Source organism: Chelonia mydas, chromosome 3, assembly GCF_015237465.2.
Source record: "Chelonia mydas isolate rCheMyd1 chromosome 3, rCheMyd1.pri.v2, whole genome shotgun sequence".
Lineage (NCBI taxonomy): Eukaryota > Metazoa > Chordata > Testudines > Cheloniidae > Chelonia > Chelonia mydas.
In genome coordinates, this window is record NC_057851.1 from 145,529,755 (window position 1) to 145,549,445 (window position 19,691).

Sequence of the window (19,691 nt, forward strand, 5' to 3'; positions counted from 1 at the left end):
TTCTGTATTGTTTTGTCATTAGAGTTCCCACTTTGCTATTGTTTGTCTGTATAATCTCTGTCTGGTTCTGTGATTGTTCCTGTCTGCTGTATAATTAATTTTGCTGGGTGTAATCTAATTAAGGTGGTGGGATATAATTGGTTAGCTAATCATGTTACAATATGTTAGGATTGGTTAGTTAAATTTCAGTAGAATGATTGGTTAAGGTATAGCTAAGAATATTACTATATAAATTAGGGGCAAACAGGAAGTAAGTTGGGATTCGAAAATAAGGAAAAGGAACTTGTATTTAAGCTTGCTGGAAGTTCACCCCAATAAACATCGAATTGTTTGCACCTTCGGACTTCGGGTATTGTTGCTCTCTGTTCATGCGAGAAGGACCAGGGAAGTGGGAGAGTGAAGGAATAAGCTCTCTAACAGTTCGTAATTATGGAAGGCATTATAGAGTGTGTACTGTATCTTAATGGTCATCTGCTATTGTAATGTTGTAGTGTACTGTTGGTATAGAAGGCACTGGAATAATATACATAGCCCTAACACCCCCATCTGGTGACAAGTCTCTTATTTTCCTTAACAAAGGAGTGCAATCATACACCAGTTTAACTTGTACACCAGTGAGTAGTTCATTTTCTTCTCTTTGTTAAGATTTCTTTCCCTCATCAAAAACTAACACCCTGTCCAAACTAATTTTCAATGAGGACAGCATGTCACTATTTAGTGCATAACTAAATGACTGGGTATTCTCTCAGAAACACTATTCTGCATTCAATGAAATTATTAGGAATTATCAGATAGGAACTAATTCAGTGAAAAACTCTGAATACAATACTAATATCTTTCTGGGGTGTATTAACAGAAGTGTCAGATGTAAGATATGGGATGTAATTGTCCTGCTCTACTTGGCGCTAGTGAGGCCTCAGCTGGAGTACTGTGTCCAATTCTGGGCGCCGCACTTTCAGTGACATGTGGACAAATTGGAGAGATTCCAGAGAAGAACAACAAAAATGATAATAAATGTTTATTTATTAATAAATAAATAAACCTATGAGGAAAAGTTAAGACACTGCGCATGTTTAGTCTTGTGTATTTACAAGCTTAAGATCTATGCCCTCAAAGTGGGATTTCCAGGAGTAGCTAAGTTACTTAGGCACACACATTTCAATGAAAGTCATTTCTGCTTCTAAGTCAGCTCGGCACTCTTGAAAAATCCCACTATTTTTTTTTAAAATTACTTTAAAGATAATTCAAGGGTTTTTCAGCTCTCCTGTGACTGTTTGCAAAAGAGAACCCGACTAAATGACTGAGTATGCAGGAAAGATAGTGAACATGATTGTACATAATGTCAAATACGAAATAAATTAACCGGAAAAAAAAACCAGAAAAAATATTGCCCCTTCCCCCGCATTTAACTTTTTCCATGTATATTGATGTTAGGAGTTATTTGTAACTATAGTAGCTACAAACATTTCAGACAGAAAGGAGATTTTTCAAGTTGATGGTGTTTCTTTAAATGTTATTAACTCCATTGGATTGTACTGTTTTTGTATCCACTGTGCTTTTGTAAGTTTGAGCTTCAGGGCAGAGACCTTTATTTGTTTAGCACAGATCATTATCAGGGGAGCTGATAGAATTGTCTATACTTAATGTTGCCCAACACGTCCCATTACATGACCTTTTTTTAGTTGATTATACCATTGCCAAACTTAAAATTATTCAGGCTGATATTTTCCATGCCAGGTGTCAGCTTCAGGTTGATGATTTCTTTTGGAAACTTTCAGCAAAAAAGGTTCAGCAGTTTCTGAGCATGAGAGTAGTGAAAAATACCCTGTTTAGCCCACGTTAAAACAATAAATCCATTCTTTGAGAACTTCTAGCACCTCTATGCTTTGGATCTCGGGCTTGAAATTGAGTGAGAGGGGTGCCATGGAAGTGCCATTTGATATTTCCATGTTAAAAAAAAAATTCCAAATTTGGCCAAGCTATAAACTTTTTTAAAACCTCACTTCAAACATGTTCACTAGAAACTTTGTTCAAGTTTGACAGCTAATATATCTGAAGATTCTGCTTGCTCTGACCATGGTCTTGCACAGTAGTAGTTCTTTCCTTGCAATTGCTCTTTCTGGCTGCTGTAGGGCTGCGTGGTGGCACGCACAGAGAATGAGAGCAGAGGGACTGCTTCTTCTGTGCTCTCAGTCTCTCATTGCTTCCCTTGATGGTGACCAAGCAACATGGAGGATGGTGCAGCCTGTCATGAATGCAGAGGGAACAAAAGCCAGGCCTGGTAGTAAAGTTGCCAGTTTGGTTGGATGTAGTCCTGGAGGTTTCATCACATCATATAATCTTTAATTAATCCTGGTGGGTTGGTAACCCTACCTGAGAGCAACAGGTTGGTGGCAGAGGGAGTAGATTGGGATGAGGTACCTGGGGAAGGAAGGGGGATGGGTGGGTGATAGGGAAAATGGTAGAAGATGGGGGGGGGAGAGAAGGGGGGAAAGACTGGGACTGAGAGCCAGCAGGGAACTGGGAGTTATGGGTGGGGGGAGGAAGGAGACTGAAATCAGATGCAGAACTGGGGGCACTGGATGAAACTGGCTGGGAGTGGCTGTGTCCAAGGGATGAAAACTGGAATGAGGAGCAAGGAGCAGGACACAGGTCTGGGAGAGGGACAGACTTGAATGGTTTAAGAAAAACAGTATGTGATCATGTAATTAAAGACAATCATAATGCATATGCACAAGGTGAGAAAATTAAGGTTGCAAGAGCTTGACCTAGCAACCTTAATATTCTTTCAATGTAGTTTTAAAAATGTAATTTTGGTAGAACAGTAGCTACACTGTAGTTAAAGTTGTGCTACAAAGTTCAGATTTAATAGAAATTTTCAATCTTTATTTCGTAAAAATTGCAGTGAAATGGCAAAAACCTTAACAGAATATAAACTTTGAGCACTATTTAAATTTTTTATGGTGATTTGATGAAAAATGAATTGATATAGAAAGAATAATAAAAGTTCAAAAATCACCCTTTTTTTTCACTGGATTGTTCTCACTTTCACCCCTTTCAGAGGAAACACCACACACTGGGACTCATCCTTTGGCCACTATGTTGCTCCTCATGTGCTGATTCCAAGAATATCATTTATACATTTTTACCTATCACAGAAAATATGTGAGCCAAGGTGAATCTACCAAATTTTAATTTGATGACAAATTTTCTGTAGCATGAATGCTTGCACCCTCTCTCTCTCTCTCACACACATACACACACACAAAAGTTTCCTGAGCTACAAAAGAGGAGACCAGAAGTTCAGATCTCACTTCTTCTAAATGCTATTCTCATGCAATTCACTACCCTTATTACTGACTACAGCCATAAACTCCAATCTAGAAGACAGGGAAGAGATGCTGATTTCCCTTCCACACCCTTTTTCAAAAATAAATTAGCAAAGATATTATGCAAGATCACCGCAGGCAGAAAACCCAGGTCTCTAAATTGACAGTAACCAATCTAATCCACTACACTAATCCGCCTTTTAGAGGGACTAAACCAGTTTTAGTTATTCTTTCACTAAACATTATAAATCACATCCTCTATCCCAGAGCCAGGCATAGACTCCAGGATTCCTGATCACCAGTATTCTTCTGTTGACTAGTAAATAGTTATGTAACTCACTGTAAAAGTGTGTGTGAAATCCCCCTCCCGTGTTAGGTCTAGAAAGGGTCTAGCAATTACTTGTGTAGCTCAAACAGTAAGGGCCTAAGATAGGGATGTGTAGGTCAAGGAATTCAAACCCTACTGCTGATTTATGTGGCGGGATGGTACGGTTGCATGTGATTCACACAGTGAAAAGGCCACTTTCAAACAGGTGTTGTAATTAAGAACCATCACATGACTTGAGCAACATTAAGGCAAAATAATTTCCCAAATGCACGGATTATGGGACAGTCAGATGTGCTGATCTGTTGATATAATTGTTATAAAAACATATGAAGTCACTATCAAGGTGTTGCACTATAGGGTAAATTAGATTAAGCTGGGTATGGCGTATGTGTATCTGCTGGAGCTAGAAATGAAAGCCTATGGAACATTGGAGTGTATTACTGACAGTGTGTAGGCAATAAGGTAGAAAGGAATGTACCAGTCTATCCCTTTCTTATTTCCATGTGTGACAGATTGTGGATATATCTTTATCAACTTGTAAACTTCAATTTGTTTTGTGAATCCTATTTTGGTTCAGAGGCTCTACTTTGTACTGTAACCTCCTTTGTGTATCCATTTTGTAGCTGGATGTAATGGGGTTTACAAACCCCACAATAGGCCTGAAGGGATTAAAAGGCAATACTGGGCCCAAGTAGACCTGCTCCTCCAGGCCTGCTGAGCATGCTCCTACTGGAGAAGTGGGTTGAAAGGAGCTGAGAAGCCCATGCAAATGGTGATGGGAAGGAGGATGACTCCTCTGGGAAGCCAGACAAAAGACTGCCTGAGAGGGCACACAGATCGGGTAAGGCTCATAGACAGTGCCTTCTACAACCACCACTCTCTTTGAGGTCCTGCAGAGCCTTGCTCCTTTGATCTCTTTGTTAACTGATTGACTGGCTCTAGAGGCCATGCCCCAAACTGAAGGGACATATAGGTAGGAAGTAGCTCAGGGCAGTGGACTTAGACTTGCTGCAGGGAGGATCCTGGTCTGGGACCCAGTGGAGTGGGAGGGCCTGGGTCTGGATCCTCCTACCACATCACTTTAAGGTCTGTTGCCCAGATGTGGGTGGAAACCAGGAGATTTCCAGCTTAGAGTCAGGAACCAGGCATCTATACTATCCTGAAAGAGATGCAAGGGGCTGGAGGGCCAATGGCATACCTGCTAGGCTGTCTGGTCTTCCAAGTGACCTGTCACACAGGGGCTTGAGACCTTTGTCTGAGAAGCTATGACAGAACAATCAAGGGTCAACAACATAATGACTATTCCCTACTGGGTTTTCTATGGGTAGGGCCCCTGACTCTCAGCCCAGAAGCTGACAGGGGACATGGAGCCTGAAACTTTCCTAGGAAGAAGCACATGGGTAAATGGAGGACACAGGCTGTTTTAAAAGGGTGTTTTTCTAAGCCAGAGGCCAGACCACAATGACAGGCAAGACCACTGGGCTAAGGAGGGCAGAAAGGGCTATCAAGCTTAAGGATGCAGACCAAGCCTCAGACTCATAGGAGGGCATAAGGTCAGGCTTGGGGAGTGTGCTCAGGATTTTGTTGTTTTTCAAAGATCTGTAACTCTCCAGCATGTACTTTATTAAGAAGCAAGTGGTTAAGAAATTCTTTTGCTAGGCCAGTGTTCCTTGCTTTCCTGTACCTGAAGGGCTAACTGAGAAATCAGAGCTCCCACAGCCTGAAGGGATTGTGGGAGAAAGCATCTAATCAAGTGGGAGCTTGGGAGTGTTGTCAGACACAGGGTCTGTTTGTGGGAGTTTGCTGGAGGGACCCAGAGCTAGAAAAGTGATCAGTCACTACCCTGATAAAGGGCTCTTAGAAACTTAAGGGCCCAGAATTTGGGACCCATTACAACAGACTGTGTCCATCCAGAAAGGTAGCCTGGGCCAGGTTAAGACACCTTGCTTGTCAGGTTTTGGGTAGACAGAGTGTGTCCTACTGCAACCTTAACTGTAACTAAACATTGTTTTTGTTTGCTAATAAATATTACATTGGCAAACCAGTCTGGAAAAATGTGGAACTGGCTTGATCGGCAGCATCCACAAAAGTTGGTTTTGGTTGGAAAGAATGGCTCTTGAGCTACACTTGAAGTCTCCACTCCCCAAAATCACATTTGTTGGGGTCTAATCTCAGTTATTTGCAAGTTATAATGGTATAATTCCAACCAGTGTTAGTGAGACGTAACCATGTAAATCTCTCACAGATCAATGGGATAATAGTTTGCTTAGTTTCTCCCATGGGCAAATAAGTGGAAAAAAATTAAACTCACTTGCAGGAAACTTTTGTTCGATCAGCCACCATCGTCCATTGCTGCTGATTAGTGGAAACCTCAATGTAGTAACTATAGCTCCGATCATCACAGTCCCAGAGAAGTAACCTGGACAGGGAGAAATAGAATACAGAAGTGATCAGTAAAATTACACTAAACCAAGCTGCTCATTATTTTTTTTTCAGTCTTTTCTATCTTCTCCTTAATCCTTGTTTAGCTAAACTCTTTGGTCTACAATGTGCCTCTAACAATCAGTGTTCCCTGTTGATACCCTTTTCCTTTCGCACATTATTTCGGGTATTCCTCTGAGTCCCAACTATTCACACTACTTTATGTTAACGCCAACAATCAATCTATAATATATTCCCTATAGTCATTCTACAATATTCATACAGTTTATTTTAAATTTATTTACTAATCTATATATACTCTATTTCAATTGCCAGGTGGAACTGCCAGTGTATCACTGACGAAGATCTGTTTGGATAATGTGGCTGTGTACAGAAAGCACAGCTCAAGAGCCAGAAGAAAAATAAAGCAGATCCTGATTGTGTGGAATACTGTCTTCTTGCATATATTCTCTTATTGTGGCGCAAACACAAGGATTACTCACTAACAGAGAACTCAAGGCCTGGGTATGAAATGGGAATTTCTCATCTCTATGGATCAAATTGGCAAAGAAAGAAAAAGTAAAACTGGCCTATTCAGGTCAGGTCAGGTCAGCTCTTAAGAAGGACCCCTTCTTCTACTCATACTACCTAATGAGTGTGCTGTCCTTCAGGAAACACATTAAATGCATTGTTAAGGAGCTCCCTTCACCTTATCTTGGTTTTCCTGCAGTGTCCAGGACACAAGGCATCAGGAATATGGTTTAACTAAGCTCCAACTTTATCAAGTGAGACATCTGGGAACTATACGGCAATAGCTTGTCCAGAGCAGGACAACCTTCCATTGTAACCTGTGCCACCTGGAGGGAGGTGGCCTTCAGCCTCCTACTCCTAAAAGTGTCATATGCTACCTCTGTGATTATTTGTACTGCATTTATGCCTCCTACTCCTCTGTTTCATCTGCTGTAGGGCTGTTGTCAGCTTCCGTTAACCTGTCTCGGAACCATTTCTGGGACTCCACTGCCCTTCCCTCCCAATATGAGGTTTAAAGGAGTGGGAAAGAGAGGGTCGTCTCCTCACTGTACAAAACATTAGAAGCCCCATCCTCATTTCCCACCTTCTTTATGAGATGTGGCTTCCTATTTCTCTTCTAGGTCTGGTTTATTAGGTAACTGAACCCCATGCTCAACAATTACCTGCACTGGGCACCTATGAAAAAAAATAATTTTACAATCTAACCTACCTACTAGGTCCCTGGGCTGTTCACATGAAGATGAAACCACACCCATCTCAGCCCAATCTGGCAGTGAGATAAATTCTTTTCCAGCACTAAAAAGGCAACTAGCATGATGTCTACAACAAGGTCCACAAGCCCAGACCTACCATAATGCCAAGGGGGGTGAGAGGGTGGAGAAGGAGCTCCCCCACCCCGCTGCAGAATGGTACCCTCAGACAGGAGGAAAGATTTATAGACCTTCCCCGTGGGTGCATGGGAGTCAGTAGGCTTATGCTGAACCCCTGTCCAACCAATAAGCCACAGAGCTCCGCCTTCTTCACTCTTCAAGCCTGAAGGAGCAGAGGGTGTGTGCGCAATCCTTGAAGGAGCCAAGGGTTTTTTTTCCCCTGATATTCCAGACAAAATTTTCCCAAGTCTTGAGGTGGATTCTATGCTACAGGGACTAGTACACCATAGCTATGGCGCCATAGCAATGTCAGCATAACCCTGTAGTGTAGATGCAGGCTACAGGGATGGAAAGGGTTTTTCCATTGCTGTTGGAACACCACCTCCACAAACAAAGTTACTACGGCTGATGAAAGCATTCTTTCATTGACCTACCTGCGTCTGCATTGGGGATTAGATCGCCATAGCTATGGCCCTCGGAGTGTGCTTTTTTTCACACCCCAAGTACTGTAACTATGTGAACCTAAATTTTAAGTGTAGACCAGGCCTGAGGCTTGGGGGTGGTGGGAGGCAATCTCATTACATATTTTTCTTTAGAAGCAGTGAAGCATTTTTAAAAATTGATTAATAGATGTGATTTTGTTTATATCTTACATAAGTGCCTGGGCTGGCTGCATACCATTGATTAGCAGGGGTTTGGTTTACAACTACTTGCTTTCTTTGCTGTTGTTTTGATACAAAACTCAATAGCAAGTATGTTTTCAAAACGCTTATCTTTGCTGCTTGAGTTAGGAGTGACTGTAGACAAACTCAACAAACTGCACTTCCCTTTCTTCAAAATAATTGCTCTCTCTTCAGTCTGTGAACCAAGTTTTTAAATGGTAATATTCTAATTGGAAAGCCTGCATTATGCATGTTATGGCAAACTAGGTTATGCTGAATGTGGTTTTTTTTTATCTTCTATTCATTTCCTTAAGGGATTAATTCTCTATCAGATTAAGAGTTACAAAGATTGAAGTCCTTTGCTTATTCACTGAACTGGGTGCCCTTTAAAAGCTCATAGAAAGTGCCTGCTCCATACTGTTTATGCAGTATGCCTAAATTTGTGCAATACACTAGTGTAAATATTTAGCCTTTGTGATAATTTGGCTAGCAGATTCTTGTCAGCAAATGTTGCTAACACTAAGGCTGGTGCACACTAGGAACTTATGTTGGTATAACTCTGTGGAAAATCCATACCCCTGAGCAACACAGTTATACCGACCTAATCCCTGGTGTAGACAGTGCTATGTTGACAGACCGCTTCTCCTGTTAATGTAGCTACTGCCTCTCTGGGATGTGAAGTACCTATACAGAAGGGAGAAGCTCTCCTGTTGGCACAGATAGTGTCTTCACTAAGCACTACAGTGTCACAGCTGCACTGGTGTAAGTGCAGACAAGCCCCAACTGTAATGAACATTTGGTATATTTTGATTGCACCTTCTGTCTGCTATGAAATCCAGTGGGACCTGTTCCTACCACAATAATCAGAGCACAACTAACCAATCAAAAACAGCTAGAACTACACTGACCATCTAAATCACTATAAGTAGAGCTAAATATACAAGTAAAAAGAAAACTGTGGAATCTAGTTAGCACAATTAACAAAAGGGGCTAGTCCGGGTTCTTTCCTCAACTATGCACAGCAAACCCTTTTCAAACTACAGTGGGTAAGGATTGTTGCCTGTCACTGAAAATATCAAGAAACATCCAAATTGAGCCAGTTAGATTCTAAAAGAAAATAAACTTGGTCACATTTAAACACTTTTCCAGGAGCAAACTATCAAGCTTGTGTGTCTTTAAGGATCTCTTACCAGAATGCTTAAGTCTCATATAATTTCACTTCTCCCCAATGAGACAATCTTTCTTGCTTTCAGCTGCTACCTCTGCTGTGACAAAAATTACTGTTCAAAAATTATTCCACTCTTCAGAGTTAAACAATGCTGCTGGTAGAGAGGTGAAAATGACCTAGCTGGGAGCTGAACAAAGAGCCCTTTTCCTTATGGGAAAATGCTGTCCATAGCTGAGCCTGCCTTGCTTTAGGAATTCATTTACTAGGAATATATGGGTCCAATCCCTGACCCAAGAATAGTGCTAAGGCCTCATGCTTCCATGATCCTGTGCAAATCAGAACCTGGTAAAACTTTAGGTTTAGCATTATATTTCCTATTTCTCAATCTCAGAAAATTTGGGCTCAGGTAGGCTGAACAAACAGATTTTACAAAGAGACTTCAGAATCTCTCAACTCAATCCCAGACCATTAATATTATTAATAAATAATAATGTAAGACACTAAAATAAAAGGCTTCCAAAAGAAGCCTTTTAGCTCTCATTAGTTTTGTCTATCTGCAAATTAAAAATTCAGAGCTGATTCTGTCAAATTCCCAGAGGCATCTTTTCAGGACTTGGTCAGAAGAAAGATTCAGCTATGAGAAATTCTGCTTCCTCAGATCCTCATTCACCCTGCTTTTCTACAACTGTTAAGGTTGTTTGCCAGCTCAAGACAAGACAGACTTCCTTGTTAAAAGTCTGACAACGTAAGGGTAGAATCCTAGATGTGATGAGTACTTATAAACAACAGATACTGAATCTATTTAACAATTTCTAATTGTAGGCTAAATCTTCTGAAGGATTATAAAGAGGGAAAAAGGCAAAAACATATGTAAATTGTTTTCTTTTAAAAAGGCTGTAAAAAAAGTAGCTAATTACGTTTTTCAATGGATTTCTTTCATTATTGGGGACTCAATGCAGTTTCCTTGTGCCAGGTCTTCAAAGTTTTGATCAGGAGTTTAAAATTCAAATATTTCCAATAGCACAGTGGTAATTATAATTATTCTAACTGCTAAATGCTCTAATTAAAAACACAAGTGGTGTGGATTGAGAGCAAAAGACTAAGTGGACATATCTCTTTTTTTGTGAGTTGCTCTCACCTCAGCAGTACTTGGCCCAGGTTAAACTACTTGAAAGAGGACATGGCTTTGGGTTATCATTAACAAACAGCGTATTAATTTAAGCCACTCCCAAAGAGACTTAACATGAATGATAAAAATAGACACTTCCTCCTTTGGGATTTGTGAAAGATGCAAAATAAGAGTTTGGCCTTTGCCTCCACATTTTTTTTTTTTTTTTTTTAAGAACAAAGAGAGAAAAGAAATACACCCTGTTTGGAATTTATTCTGCAAGAGCTGTCTTTTCAGAGAAAAAAAGCATAAGCCTGCCAGGCACTTGCATGAATATTCACCAGTGCACACTGGGCACAAGGGCCACTTTTCATGCCACATGCACTAATCCTTCAAACGTATTCCAGGCAAGCTACTAGGGTAAAATTCTATAGAGGAGCTGTGCTTTGCTGTGATGAATTTGGGATGGCTGAAAGGAGAATGTCTAACTACAGAAGGCAGAGTTGCGTACACAACAGGAATACATCAGTCATGGGCAAAGCTGATGATGATACTGGGGCTTCCCATATTAGAATAAAATGTTACATTAGCTTTCATTAGTAAATCTTGCCCTGTGGGCTGAGAGAGAAATGCTGAGTGACTTGAAGGTTCCTGCAGCTCATTCCTTGCAATAGCAGGAGCATTAAACATTTGTTTCTCTTATATTAACATTCCCAGAAGCCCAAGGCTTCCCCTATTATTCACTTAACCACTAGTGTTTATTTAAATTACAAATTTGATAACACACTGCACTTTATAAAGTGCATTTAAAATACAGGTAAATATTTCCATGTTACAGGTGGGGGAACTGAGGCATACACAGATTAAGTGATTTGTCCTAGTCCACGCAGCAAAACCAGGTCAAAGCCTGGCCTAGAATCCAAGTGTCCTCTCTCCTAGCCTTGAGCATAGAGTAACCATGTTGCCTATCACATTCAGTAGCCCTGATATTCACATGCAGCTATATGCAACATTCACTACTGGGTGTCTTAGCAAATGGCATCAGTCTGCTATGCCTTGTCCTCTAGCTCAAGAAATGTATATTGTAAATACAGTTATGCTGGAAGGTGTTAATGGCTGCCACCAAGCAGGTTGTTGTTGATCTACAGACAATCACAGACCTGGTTCAAGCTGATATATATGCTAAGCACCCTTCTCTCAGGAGCCATAAAAAGAGCAATTAAGCCCATTTACGTAGTGACATAGCTGGAAACAGTAGAAGCTGCCACTCAAGGCAATGGGTCCTATGTTATGGCCTGATACTAAACCTACTAAAGGGTTCCCTGATTGCAATTGTAGAGGTACACACTTAGTAAATAAACAGGATTCCACCAAAGAAATAACTGAGTTGTATCATCCATTTCTCCTCCTAATGGAACAAGCGTGCAAGGCCCCAAATATTGGCTAACTATGCAGGGCAAAAGAGGCAACAATACTTTTCTTCAACAGCTAAAAGTGTCATATGCTACCCCTGTGATTATTTGTACTGCATTTATGCCAGTATTTTACATTGCTGCTGCTCAGATTAAAAAAAAGCTGGGCATGTTTAGTCTTGAGAGGAGATGACTGGTGGGAGACCAGATAACAGTCTTCAAATATGTTAAGGGCTGTTATAAAGGGGACGGTGATCAATTATTCTCCGTGTCCACCAAGGGTAGGACAAATAATGGCCTTAATCTGCAGCAAGCGAGATTTAGGTTCGATATTAGCATAAATTTTCTAACTATAAAGATAGTTAAGCACTGGACTAGCCTTCCAAGGGAGGTTTTTAGGAACTGGTTAGACCAGGGGCGGGCAAACTTTTTGGCCTAAGAGCCGCATCGGGTTTCTGAAATTGTATGGAGGGCTGGTTAGGGGAGGCTGTGCGTCCCCAAACAGCCAGGCATGGCCCGGCCCCTGCCCCCTATCTGACCCCCCTGGGACTCCTGCCCCATCCAACACTCCCTGTTCCCTGATAGCTCCCTGTCCCAGTCCCCTGACCACTCCTGGAACCCCTGCCCCTAACTGCCCCCTGCTGCCCCATCCAACCGCCTCCTTCTTCCTGATTGCCCCCCCAGGACCCCTGCCCCACCCAACCACCCCTTCTCCCTGACCGTCCCCAGACCCCTCGCCCCAACTGCCTCCCCACCCCATCCAACGCCTCCCTCTCCTTCCTGAGTGCCCCCCCTCCAGGACCCCTGCCCCCATTCAACCCCCCTGTTCCCCACCCTCTGACCATCCCGACCCCTATCCATGCCCCTGACCACCCCCTGAACTCCCCTGCCCTCTATCCAATCCCTGCTCCCTGCCCCCTTACTGCGCAGCCTGGAGCACTGGTGGCTGGCAGCGCGGCTGCGCCAGGACAGGCAGCCGCGCCACGCAGCACAGAGCACCAGGTCAGGCCAGGTTCTGCAGCTGCGCTGCCCAGAGCATTGCGCCGGCGGCAAGGTGAGGCTGTGGGGGAGGAGGGACAGCAGGGGAGGGGCCGGGGGCTAGCTTCCCAGGCCAGGAGCCGGGCAGGACGGTCCCACGAGCCAGATGTGGCCTGCGGGCTGTAGTTTGCCCACCTCCGGGTTAGACAAACACCTGTCAGGGATGGTCTAGATATATGTGGTTCTACCTCAGTGGAGGGGGCTGGATTAGGTGACCTCTCAAGATCCTGAGCAGCCCCATAATTCTATGGTCCTATACTTCCAATCTGTCAGCTTTCTGGGGAGGGATTTTTGTTCCCTGAACAGTATGTTCTGAATGTGGTAAATAACTGGGAGCTGAGAAAATACTTAATAATAACGCACCTCACAAGAACATATCCCCTTCTTGAATACCTTAAAGGCAGTTCATGACACACAGATACCAGATTGTAATATGTCCATACAGTATGTGCAGTTTGCTAGAAAACCAGCTGTAGTTCAGAAAATATTCAAGCACAAGGTAACAACACTCTTAAAGAAAAATGTAATGAGCAAGCTTTAATAAACAGAATATTTTCATGGAAAGACACTTAAATTACCTACAGTTTCTGTAATCTCCCTTTCTGTTACTGCATTTATTTGTGTTTGAATAGGTTTTCCTGCAGCCAACCAGTCCCTTTGCTGGATCCTGTAGAGGAGCCATAACCCTGCACACTTGTTTTGTGCTAATATCATCCTTATTTAGACTTATGACTTCACTGCAGGATCAGGAAAGCACAGAAGATTAGCAGTAAGGGAAGAAAGTGATAATTAGCAAAAATTGCATGGGATAATTGGAAATAGAATAGGTGTCTGGGATGATGAAATACAGAGAAAATATTAACAAATTAATTCAAGAACCTTTAATGTTAGAAGGTACTTTGAAGATGAAAAGCACCATATATGTGCCTATTACTATTATTAAAGAGGGACAAGTAGTTAATATATGTTTACAGAGGTATCAAATAAGCCTATTTATTTTAACATGAGGAAGAAATTAAGATGCAGGCAAATACCATATACACTGTTACAAATTATGTACTTGTGGATTGTCTTTTCTTCCCCTTTGGGAAACTGTAGAAAAAAATCTATAGGGTTATCAGCCAAATACGGAACTATAATATCATTAAAATCTCCAATTCAAGGATTGTTAGAAGAGAGTTACAGCTACTCAGCTGATTTTGATACTGCAGCACTTTCATTACTAAAAACAATTTTAGCAGCTAAATAGGAAGGCACTTGCATTGTGTTTGCCATGTTAAATACACAATTTACCACATTTCTGCTCCTCATGGGATAACTTTTTTTTTTTGTTACTGATAAGGACCAACCAGAGGGGAAAATGTGAAAGACATTTTTAGTCCAAGTAGAAAACAGAGTATGAGAAACTGGCTAAAAGGGATGCATTTATGTTCTGCATCAGCTACCTGCTTCAACTATATTATTATCTGCCACATGTGTGAGCCTTAACTTTTTCTTAGATAAACTTCATAAATGATAATTTTGTATTTTCCTATCCAAAATCTAAAAGATACAAATAAACTCATTTTCTTCTTTAAAAAAAATTCAAAATGTTTACAGGTCTTTTGTTGCAATGGCTGCTTACTATGAAAATATTTCTAAGCTTGTAATATTCATTAGAATTTCTTGCTAAATGTTTACATCTGGGAGTAAAGTGCTTCTCAGTTTATAAAGAATCATTTGAAGGAGACAAATAAATTAAATCTGCAGTAAATCACAAGCACAAAACAGGTTCCTAAACGGTTTAACCTTCTGCATTTCCAATGCAGATGAGTTTCAACAGCCCTTCTGTTGAATTTAGTTGCCATAGTAATTTGCCATAGTAGTTGCCATACTAGTTGCCATGAATTTAGTTGCCATAGTAATACTTTCTAACCCTGAAATATGACTTTAATGGAATTCCTTCCAGTTTCTGTAGACTACAAACATCTACTACCCTTTTTAAAGAATCACTGTTCTTGATCTCTTTGGATTTACCACATCATCTAAATATAGTAATGCTTATGAAACTCAAAACATATTTTCATTCCTAATCAATAGTTTAGGGCCCAGCCCATTGGTCTAGTAACAAATTCAGCTTCTGAAAGGAGGAGCAATTCACTCTATATTGACTCTCTATAGCCTACTTAAGAGAAGTGCTGCTGAACTTTGGAAGGATCCTTCTCTCCCAGCTGAAAAAATGGGATCACTTAAAGTGCCTTGAGGGAGGTAGCTAAAGAAGAATAGACAAAGATTGTGGAGGATCCTCCATCTTTCTCAAAAAAACGCAGGTTTAAATGAAGGGGAAGCTTAACTGACTGAATTTCTGTACTAAATTCAGCTTAACTCAATTCTGGTTTCTCTTTCAGGGACTCCTGATAATAGCAGCACCTTTGACCTTTCAGGTTTCACACTAAGGGAAGCTACTAGACAGCAATAGCAGCTAAACAATATCAGAACGGACAGCAATAGTGTAATGCTGATGTAGCAGAATGGTAACAGAAGAAGGCCCTCCACAGTCTATGTTTATAGTTATACTATTTAGGGACAAGACACCTTCACTAGTGACCAAGGCAGTATTTTGCTTCTTCAGCATTTGTCTGTGGTTGCCTTGCATTACTTTGGGAGACAGTAATTTTTTTCACACTTGTTTTAAAAAGTCTGATGTTAGGTTTAATGCTGAACATTCATCAAGAGGTTAAAAGGTTTATGAACTGTGAAATAAATGCTGCTGTCCAGAGTGACTGAATGGACATTTCACTGGAGGCTGCTGTTAGGGCTGGTGAATCTTCCTGCAGTAGCAAATGCAATTACACAAGCTAAATCCATATGTATCTGGTTTTAGTTTGGTCTGTAAGGAGGCACTATGGTTTCTTTTGTCTTTTAAAGGGGGCGGGAAGATGGGAGGGGATATAGGTGGTGTAGCACTACCTCTTTAACGCTACACTACTCGAGGGTTCGCCTCTCTCAGAGGAATCCCTGGATGCCCCTTTAGAGTAGCTTTCCATCTGGTTTGTTCTGTTGCAGCAGCAAAAAGCTGGCGGAGTCCGAGTTGGGAAACTGACCCCATGTTTTCACAGTTCACTCTCATTACAACTGACTAATAATTTTATAATATGGAATAATATAGTTTATATTTTAATTTACGCTATTACACAAACCAATTATATAACCATCATTTTCTGGCCCCAAAAGCTACCATTCATCTAAAACTGTTTAATAATGAGAATTATTAAAATTGGTTCTGCTGGAAGACAATAGAGGGTGGCACAGAGCTTAATTACAGAAAATAGTCAATTTCTTGCACTAACCTGAAAATACTGAAAAGGATATAATGATTAGCCAATTGAAAGATGATAGGCAAAGGAACTATAAACTGCGAAAGTATATAAATTAGTGATTAGTCCCCTAATCTTTTATGTTGTCAGGCCTCTGCAGATTTTTTATTCTTAAATTTTAATGTTTTTTAATTGGTATGAAAATGATGTAATTACTTCTCAATCACCAACTTCTAAGACATTCTGAGTACTGCATTTTTCCTTTTTCTATGTAAGCTGTGATAGTTGGTTGAGGATATAAAAGCCCAAACTGAAGAGTGTGAACTGTTCACTGTACAAAGGTACTGACCGTAATATCATTGCTCATTGAACGTTCACCAGCAACATCTCTGGACTCAAATTCAGTGCAATTTCTATAGCAGTATTATCATAATTGCTAATGTTATGGTTAAGAATCTGTCAGGGTGTCTAACCCCTACACAGCTAACTTCAGTTTTATAACAGACATAATAGTTTTGTAGTTTCAACTTGTAACAGACACAAGTTTATCAGGAGGAAAATAAATATTTCCTGAAATTTATAAGGTGCAGGAGTACTAAACTAAGTGGTTCACTAATTCTGCACTCATCCAAAAATAGCTCCACTTCTAAAAAATGCAAATGTACAGACAGTTAGTGTATAATGTGAATAAGAGGAGGACAGGACACAAGAGAAAATCCTTAAGTCTCAGACCTTTTCCTTGTGCTTTTACTGATATTTTCATTCAGGTTGGATCAACGTCTCAAATTTTGTTTTAATTAAAAAAGACAGAAAAAAAGAATCAATTGTTGCAAGGAGTTTGAATCTCACTGGCTAATCAGTCAGGTACCTGTCTTAATAGGGAGAGGGCACAGATCTAGTTTCTAGCAATACATGTCTGACTTTGTAGATCAGCTATTGTTAACCTCTGAGGGTGCCAAGATTTCCAGCTTCATCCACAAGCACTGTAAATTTAGAAACCTCTCTTATAAAATGTCATATAAGACACAAATGCAGTTCCTGACAACATACAAGAACACTACCTGATTTTCTTAGGGCTTGTCTATATATTGAATTATTCCAAATAGCTATTCTGGGATAGTTCCATGTGCATACACTCTTATTCCAGAATAAGAGAGCCTTGTTCTAGTTCAGCATAATCCACTTTGAAAATAGAATAAGAAACAGGAACAAGGCACTCTTATTCCAAAATAATGGAGTTATTCAGGAATAACTATTGCACTTTAAATTCCCACCCTATCTTAATCCAAATTAACTTTCACATGTAGACAATCCCTTCGTGTGAAAACAGTCAGCTCAATGGGGTAAATCTACACTGTAGGTAATAGTAAGCCTCCCACCCTGCGTAGACAGAGTCAGGCTAGTGGGGCTTGAGATAGCGTGCTAAAAATAGCAGTATGGACATTGTGGCTTGAGCTGGAGCTCAGGCTCTCTAGCCTAGGGTGTCAGAATCCATCCTAACTCTGCAGTGAAGACATACCCTAAGAGTGGGCATATAATTTTAAGATGACTCTCTCCTTTCTTCAGTTGCTGCTATCATTTTTATCTAATAACATGTGTACTACAGAGCATCTAGCTGCTCCATAGTTAATGTTGAAACTAATTTTCTGTTTTAATACAGTAGACTTTTTTTCTGCTTTTTATAACTTTTTTTAAATCTTACTTTTGTATTTTGGTGCTATCCATACAGATGTACAAGGCAGTCATTTGACATCATGTAACTTTTACTTTTGTTCTGATATTGTATTACTGTATTTTGACATAAAATTTGATAGATGTTGAGAAATTAAACATACTATGTTACATTGGAACAAAAATAAAAAACAAATAGATAAATACTAAAATATCCCCAATGATACAATTACTGACCAGGAAATGTTTCACATTTCAGAGTTGATTTACAAGAAAGCAATTTTATCTGTGAGGCTGCTGAAGCCTCATAGCTACTGGGTCTTTAGAGAAGAAGAATCCCCTTACCGTATTGATCCAATCATGAATGGCTGTGCTAGCTGTACCACAATAGCACCACTGCCTAGCTGATGACACGTGTACCCGGAATCCCAGTCATAATTCTTTGTATCTCCATTCAACAAGGCATTGCGACTTCGACTTACACCCTCAATCACACTGGCACAATCTGCAATTGTTGCAACATTTTCAGCGGGAACTGTAAATTAAAACACATTGAGAGCAAACGTGATCAAATGGACAGCAAATGAGTTATCCAGTGTTAACAATTTTTATTTCTGGTGAAGAATAAGAAATAAGCATAGAATTATTGCTAACACAGGGAGCTATGGATCTGTTTCATGGCATAAATTAAAAACACGTGTGATCTCTGAACCCAAGCAGTAAAATTTTTACAGCACTGATTCCAGCGTAGTCATGTGACAAAATAAGCATTGATAACTAACATTCGGGGATAAATAACATTTGGGATACCATAGTTGGGACATTAACATTCTGCTTCCTTTCCTGTTGGTGTGAAAGGACCCTGTTGATAGTTTCCGCTAGACAAGCATGCCCAGGCTCAGGCAGCGTGAATGGAATGCCAATAACAGGAGCATTCCCCAACTAATCAAGCAGAGGCAGGTAGGGGCAAAAATAAAATCCTGCATAGAAGTTATGTCTCCTGGCAAGGAGAGGAAAAAAGAGACCATATGGACCTTAACTTAATGGGAGTGGAGGAAAAGAGAGTAGATGCTATTTTCCCTCCTGGGGGTAGTGTTGCAGTATTATGAGATTTTTGTTTTCTTTTTTACACGGACTTTTATCCAAAACTCATTTTGGATCATGTGTCCATTTATACGTGACTGCAAAAATACCACTGCACCACTGCTGTCACAAAGTAAAAGAGTTTACAGGAGAATATGGGGCCCAGCTAATACAATAATTATAATTATTAATAAAATACCTATCTCTTATGTAGTAGAACTGCAATTATTTGAATGTCACAGCAACCGTGAATAAGTTCAAAAAATTGAGGAAACCTTCATTGTAATGAATGGATGATTGAGATGACAACAGAGAGTTTCAGATAATCAAGGTTAGACTGCAATTCTATAACAAACTAAAAGCTGGAATTAAAATATTTTCTGTAATGTTTTTAGAGGTTTAGGAAGCTTACAAACTCATTTGTGTCAGAATAAAACAGTGTTTGAGTATTAGGGGCATTTTCCTCTGATTCAGGAAAGACATCTTCTTAGAGATTGTTCCTTTGCATGGACTGGTTCTTTTCCTACTCATTCTATTCTGTTTAGGACTGCATGCTCAGTGGACTCCAATCTGTTTCATCCTTCTGAAACAGCTTCCCCACCTTTCCAGAGCAAACACAGCTCATTACAGTAATAGTTTATTTATGGGTAGAGGCCATTTAAGCAATTTCCCCAAAGATCAAAACAATAATGACGTGAAGGCTTTTAACTCCTCTCGGAGCATGTTGACAGGATGGGGTGGGCTTGTGTGCGCACGGGTGCTTTTCTCTACACTG

At 40.4% G+C, this 19,691-nt stretch overlaps 1 protein-coding gene across 8 annotated transcripts in view; it reads right to left on the reverse strand.

Annotated features, from left to right (window-relative positions):
- Positions 1–19,691, reverse strand: part of BTBD9 (BTB domain containing 9) — a 298,672-nt gene that overhangs the window by 83,591 nt on the left and 195,390 nt on the right. For all 8 annotated transcript variants that reach the window (XM_037895534.2, XM_007071677.4, XM_043543500.1 and 5 more), the window contains 2 exons: positions 18,179–18,368; positions 5,969–6,076 (listed from right to left, as the gene is read on the reverse strand). In XM_037895534.2, coding sequence (XP_037751462.1) covers positions 5,969–6,076; positions 18,179–18,368 — 298 coding nt within the window. The remainder of the gene's footprint in view (positions 1–5,968; positions 6,077–18,178; positions 18,369–19,691) is intronic.